Source organism: Perkinsus marinus (genome assembly GCF_000006405.1).
Source record: "Perkinsus marinus ATCC 50983 genomic scaffold scf_1104296958686, whole genome shotgun sequence".
In the NCBI taxonomy this organism is placed as follows: Eukaryota; Perkinsozoa; order Perkinsida; family Perkinsidae; genus Perkinsus; species Perkinsus marinus.
Genome location: NW_003206671.1, coordinates 358740 through 363772, shown reverse-complemented (window position 1 = coordinate 363772; position 5033 = coordinate 358740). Strand labels below are relative to the sequence as shown.

The window sequence follows — 5033 nt, the reverse complement described above, 5'->3', positions numbered from 1 at the left end:
CTTGCTGTATCTCTCCCTCATGCTCGAGTTACGCCGGGATTATATTAGGTACGACTACGAGCTCAGCAGGCTGGAGTCATCACATCAGAGACTTTGCTCTGCCACCTCCGTCAAAGTCCGATCACCCTCAATGCGATGGATCTGACTGGTCCCCCGGTACTGTTGAGTGGGAGTGCTCAGTGGGCAGGCCAACCTCCGACTTGAACGCGGCTCCCGCAACAGCTGAGTTGGCGAGATTTACCGTAGACAGTGCCGAATCGGTGGGATTCACGCTCATGCTCTATTCATGTTTCAAGCTGTCAAGCAGATTTCGCTGGAGAATCTGCGTGTCGCCCTTCAAGCTTCTCACAGGCGCATGATGACCATTGTTGAGGAGGAGAGGACGTCTAGTCAATACCATAAGGTCCCCACTGGGTCATCCGTGAACAAAGATCTTTGTCAAGAACTCGTTGAATGCTCCGAAGGATATGCCAGGCTGAGACAGTGGGCGGAGCGAAGCGGATTCTGAAGTAACAGAAATTAATACTACGATGTTTGAAGTGATTATCAGTCAGTGCACGTCGGTGTTGTCATGTATTAGAGGGTAATTAGCAAGTCATGTCCCATCATAGTCAATCTCACTATTGTTATCGGGTGCGAACGCATACAGCTATCAGAATTGGAGATATCCTTCTCCTCCAGATAGTAATAATCTATGTTGGTCGCTATGTTTCATTTCTGTCAAATCGCTGGGATTGAGTTTGTAAGTTTGCCAGCTCGAGTACCCTCATTGTAGTATCGGCACGCATTTTGCACATGGAATAATTATGCTCCACAATTCCCTCTCGAGCGAGCGTGGGCGTAGTTTAGTTAAGGATGTGTGTCGTGTAACATCATATAACTTCAGGGAAACCCCGACTATCATCGCGTTGGGTTCTTAGATTTCCTCCATTTGCGTAGTTACTTTTCCTATCGTGTGGGACCGTGAAGGAATTTTCCGAAAACCGACGCCGCTCGATTCCAACACCGCTACCTTTCGCTGCTCAAAAGCAACTTCCCCTCATCAACGAGCAACAGTTACAACGCAATCCTTCTCAACGATCAATGAAACATATGTAAAGAGTAACAGTAGTAACGTACGTTGGTAAAGACGTTAGTTGCCATTGAATGACATCACCTCATTGCAGTTGCCTCAATCCATTGCTTGATGACATCACTAAGGACATTAGGCAATTGAGAGACATCTTGTATCACTGCATAGAAGGGGAATGGGAAGTCTTTATTGGACAGGAAAGGAGCCATTCTACTGCGGCCCGTAGGGTCTCGAACCACCTCCTTCAAATTGTAAATAGAGCGACCAGACTCGGCAGCCTCATCGACAATAATGAGCACTGGCAAACGGTTCTTGCTGAGCATGTTCTGAACAGAGTGTCGCACCGCCTCTTTGTTGAATCGTCCATCCGTCACAACCACGGCCAGACATGCTTGCTTGTAATCACCGCCCGCAACTTGGGTGAATTGCTCGTCACAGTCGTCCAGAACAGCAGGCAAAGAGCGCGACATTGATCCAGCACTTTCCTCGTCGAAATTGAAATGATGCAACAGCTCGGGTAGGTTCAAAGGAGAAGGTGAGACCAGTGTCCTCAGGGAGCGAACAGAGCTGCCGAAGGAACTAACTCCGACAGTGCCGATCTCGAGACGAGACATAGCCTGGGTGATAGCATGAACCGCGCACAAGGATAGTTCGCCAGATTGGTTGGATCGCATTGACTTGGTATTATCCAAACACACAATGACGTTGTGCTCTCTCTTGCTCGGCTTGTTCCTCCGGAGCCATATTCTATCTTTTCTATAGTCGCTCGCTACCCACGCGAGGACCTTCCGCATGTTGAGCCTTTTCCCTGTCTTGTAGTCGCCTTGCATTCCACCACGCTTAGTGGGCTCGAGGACCATACGCAATCGCTCAGTGAGCTCACTACAGACGCTCGACGACAGACGATCGATGTGCTGCAGACGGTCATTGCTGGCATCGCCCTCTCCACCAGCGTTATAGATAATGTCCTCACTCAGACCATTCATCTCCACGTCTCCGTCTTCATCAACAGGTACAGCGAGAGCTTCCGGATTCCTGGAAACCTCGGAGCGCAGGGGGCCCTTGTGTTTCGTATCAGCTGCACCCGGTTCTTGACCAGAGGCATCAGGCTCTTCCTCATCATCTGCTTTATCGCGTGCTTTCTGTTCGTTTTTGAACGTTTTGTCCTCAGCCGACTTGGGCGGTGCAGGGCCTGAAGCCGCACAATCGAATGCTCTCTCCTAGAACCAAATACCCACCGAGTCCGTCCCTGTTTTCTTCCATCTTATCCTCCTCATCAACATCCATTTCATCAACCTCTGAGGCTGCCTCGTCATCCTCCTCCTGCTCGAGCTCTCCAGCATGCTCAGCACTATCGCCTGTTGCCTGCGCCACGCCCTCCAGCTTGGACGACTCGTCCTGAGTCTGAGTCGAGCAACTCTCGATTGCACTCACACCATCGAGTTCCTACTGCATCCTTGTTGAGACCCTGTTCCTCGTTGTTCTCTTCCTGCTCTCCTCCGGCCTCCTCCTCCTCACTTCCCTCTTTAGATGCATCCTCGTCCATCAGTTGAATCCGCTTGAGCCACTTCTCTACCTCCTCGACCGAGTCCTTCAACGGATTCGGTGGTGCCGGTGGTGCCTGGCAGGACAGTTATTTTCATCTACCGTAATTTTCATATTACAAAAAAAACGGACATGAAAACACAAATGCGAATCGAATTTTCATTTCACTACTGGCAATCTAAATTACTAGTTGAAACACAGTGCCACACCCCATAACGTGTTTCACGATAATAAGCCTCATCAAGTTCCCACGGAATCACCTTGCTCTTCTGCTCCCTGCTAGATTGCCCCTGAGGTCCACTCTCCCGAATCGCCGCACCTTCCTCATCTCTACCCGCATCCTAGCAACCAAGCAATACATTCTCCCCTCCTCTCTCTCATGGCCTACCTCTGCTCCCTGGGGCTGATCTCTAGTAGATTCTTCCTCATTATGAGCATCATTATCTCTGCCTCCAGTCAGCTCCTCACCCTGGCCCCCTGCACCACCCAAGTCATTCGCCATAACCGACGCCCTTCTCCCCCTACCTTCCTCATCTTCAGGGTTGGTAGCATTCCTTTGTGGCTGTGGTGCAGCCTCGGCAGCGTTCTCCATCAGAGTGTCCTGGTCCTCAGCGGCTTCTGCTGAGTTCAACTCGTCAGTCTCATCTTCCGGTGAGGTCTCATCCTACGCCCAATGCTCTATAGAAACGTCGAGGGCGACTCGCCTTACTTCTTCCTCGCCTTCCTTCTGCTTATCCTCATCATGCACTGACTTGGCATCCTCATCGTCCAGGTCCGCATCTTCCTCATCATCGGTGACAGCATCATCAGAGTCACCACCAACCTCGCCATCGAGGGCCTACAGAGAGCCTCATGCAAGACAAGCTCCTCTCAGCTCCCATACCATATCGTCATCGAGGTCCATATCATCCTCATCCGCTTCGCCATCCTGCTGGGCGTTCTCTCCACTTTCATCGCCTTCCTCACCCGCATCTGAAGTCTCACCGCATCCCTCATATATACCCGACGTGCTGCTCACCTTGATCTTCCTTGGCCTTGGCCAACGAAGCTTCAAAGGCATCATCATCCTCATCACCACTCTCCTCATTGATACTGCCTGATAAACCGGAGAATATCCAGTCGGGATCATCAGCGTACACTCCCAGAGACACGAGATTTGTCATATTTCCGAGCTCACGTATAAATCTCGATACTACCTTCTCCATCCTCATCCTTCTCATCCCCCTCCTCACTTTGCTCTTTGCTGTCTTCGCCTTCCTCAGAATTCTTCTCATTCTCGCCATCTGAATTGACGATCACACATCAATACTCTAGCGGAGCGAAGCGACTCTTGTTTTACCATTTTTCTCATCCGCTTCTCCTCCTTGGTCCTCAGCCGCAACAATATCCGTCTCAGACTGCTTTTCGCCGCCCTTAGACTCAATATTCTCATCCTGCTTGTCCTCTCCACCACCCTCATCCTCCGATTCCGATGCCTAAAAGCACAACATCGTTCAGATGCATCAGCATGGGCTCGCCAGACTACTACCTCCTCGTCCTTATCCTTCTCTTCAGGGCCCTTCTGCTTTTCCTCTATCTCGCCACCCTCCTTGAGATCAACTTCTCCCATCTCTCTATCCATATTGTCCTCTTTATCCTCATTCTCATCTTCCTCATTAGGTTCCCCTGACATCAACCGAGATGACAATTCTGAATCCTTAGAACATCCTGATCCGAACACTCGAGAAACCGGTAATCCCTCAATCGTCTACCGAACATGAAAGCCACCAAAAAAACAAAACAGTAGCATCACTATTTCCCGGCATGTAACGCCGAGACCGATGCACAGAAATCACCAAAGTCCGGACAACCCAACGACTACGTTGCACATTCTCCTCCGGACCCTCAACGTCCATGATATCTCCAACCTCGACTCCCTTGCTCTTATCCTCTTCCGTTTCCTACAAAGCACCGATCAAATAGTGAAACATCTCCACTGAGCCCACCTGCTGTTCCTGTTGCGGCTGTTCTTCCTTCTTTTCTTCTTGCACAGTGTCGAACATGTTTTTATCCTCAATCTCATCGCTCACATCTCGAGCTCCCGAGCCTTCACCAAGACCCGTACCTTGTTGCCAGTCGGTAGTGCCTGACGAAAAACCAGCCGCACATGAATCACTCTCTTGATGCCCGAAAACTCCCTAGCAATAGAGCTCAGGCTGCAGTACAAATTCGATGTTCTCAGAATGGAAGCGTTGGAGGAACCACAGGAGACACTACCTTCTCGCCCCTCTCCACCTTCGCTATCCTCCCCTTCGGCTAAGCTGAGACCCTCTTGATGCAGATGAGTCACAAACTTCAGCATAGCATGGAGCGCCAGTAACGACGAATCTAAACTCTCCTCGATGGATGCCACCGAAGTCGCAAGAAGATTGGTCGA

At 50.4% G+C, this 5033-nt stretch overlaps 2 protein-coding genes across 2 annotated transcripts in view; one reads left to right on the top strand and one right to left on the bottom strand.

Annotated features, from left to right (window-relative positions):
- Positions 1–226, top strand: part of Pmar_PMAR028245 (calmodulin-domain protein kinase, putative) — a gene marked incomplete at both ends in the record, with an annotated part of 3781 nt that extends 3555 nt beyond the window's left edge. Inside the window, 2 exons of the mRNA XM_002774194.1 lie at positions 49–156; positions 188–226. Of these exons, the coding sequence (XP_002774240.1) occupies positions 49–156; positions 188–226 (147 nt within the window). The remainder of the gene's footprint in view (positions 1–48; positions 157–187) is intronic.
- Positions 227–1109: 883 nt separating this feature from the next.
- Pmar_PMAR028244 (hypothetical protein) overlaps positions 1110–5033 on the bottom strand; it is a gene marked incomplete at its 5' end in the record, with an annotated part of 15170 nt that continues 11246 nt past the window's right edge. Inside the window, 15 exons of the mRNA XM_002774193.1 lie at positions 1110–2264; positions 2311–2476; positions 2523–2693; positions 2878–2958; positions 3006–3094; positions 3143–3281; positions 3327–3455; positions 3501–3589; positions 3636–3713; positions 3814–3900; positions 3957–4092; positions 4146–4282; positions 4479–4557; positions 4603–4742; positions 4874–4984. Coding sequence (XP_002774239.1) covers positions 1153–2264; positions 2311–2476; positions 2523–2693; positions 2878–2958; positions 3006–3094; positions 3143–3281; positions 3327–3455; positions 3501–3589; positions 3636–3713; positions 3814–3900; positions 3957–4092; positions 4146–4282; positions 4479–4557; positions 4603–4742; positions 4874–4984 — 2744 coding nt within the window. The 3' untranslated portion in view covers positions 1110–1152. The remainder of the gene's footprint in view (positions 2265–2310; positions 2477–2522; positions 2694–2877; positions 2959–3005; positions 3095–3142; positions 3282–3326; positions 3456–3500; positions 3590–3635; positions 3714–3813; positions 3901–3956; positions 4093–4145; positions 4283–4478; positions 4558–4602; positions 4743–4873; positions 4985–5033) is intronic.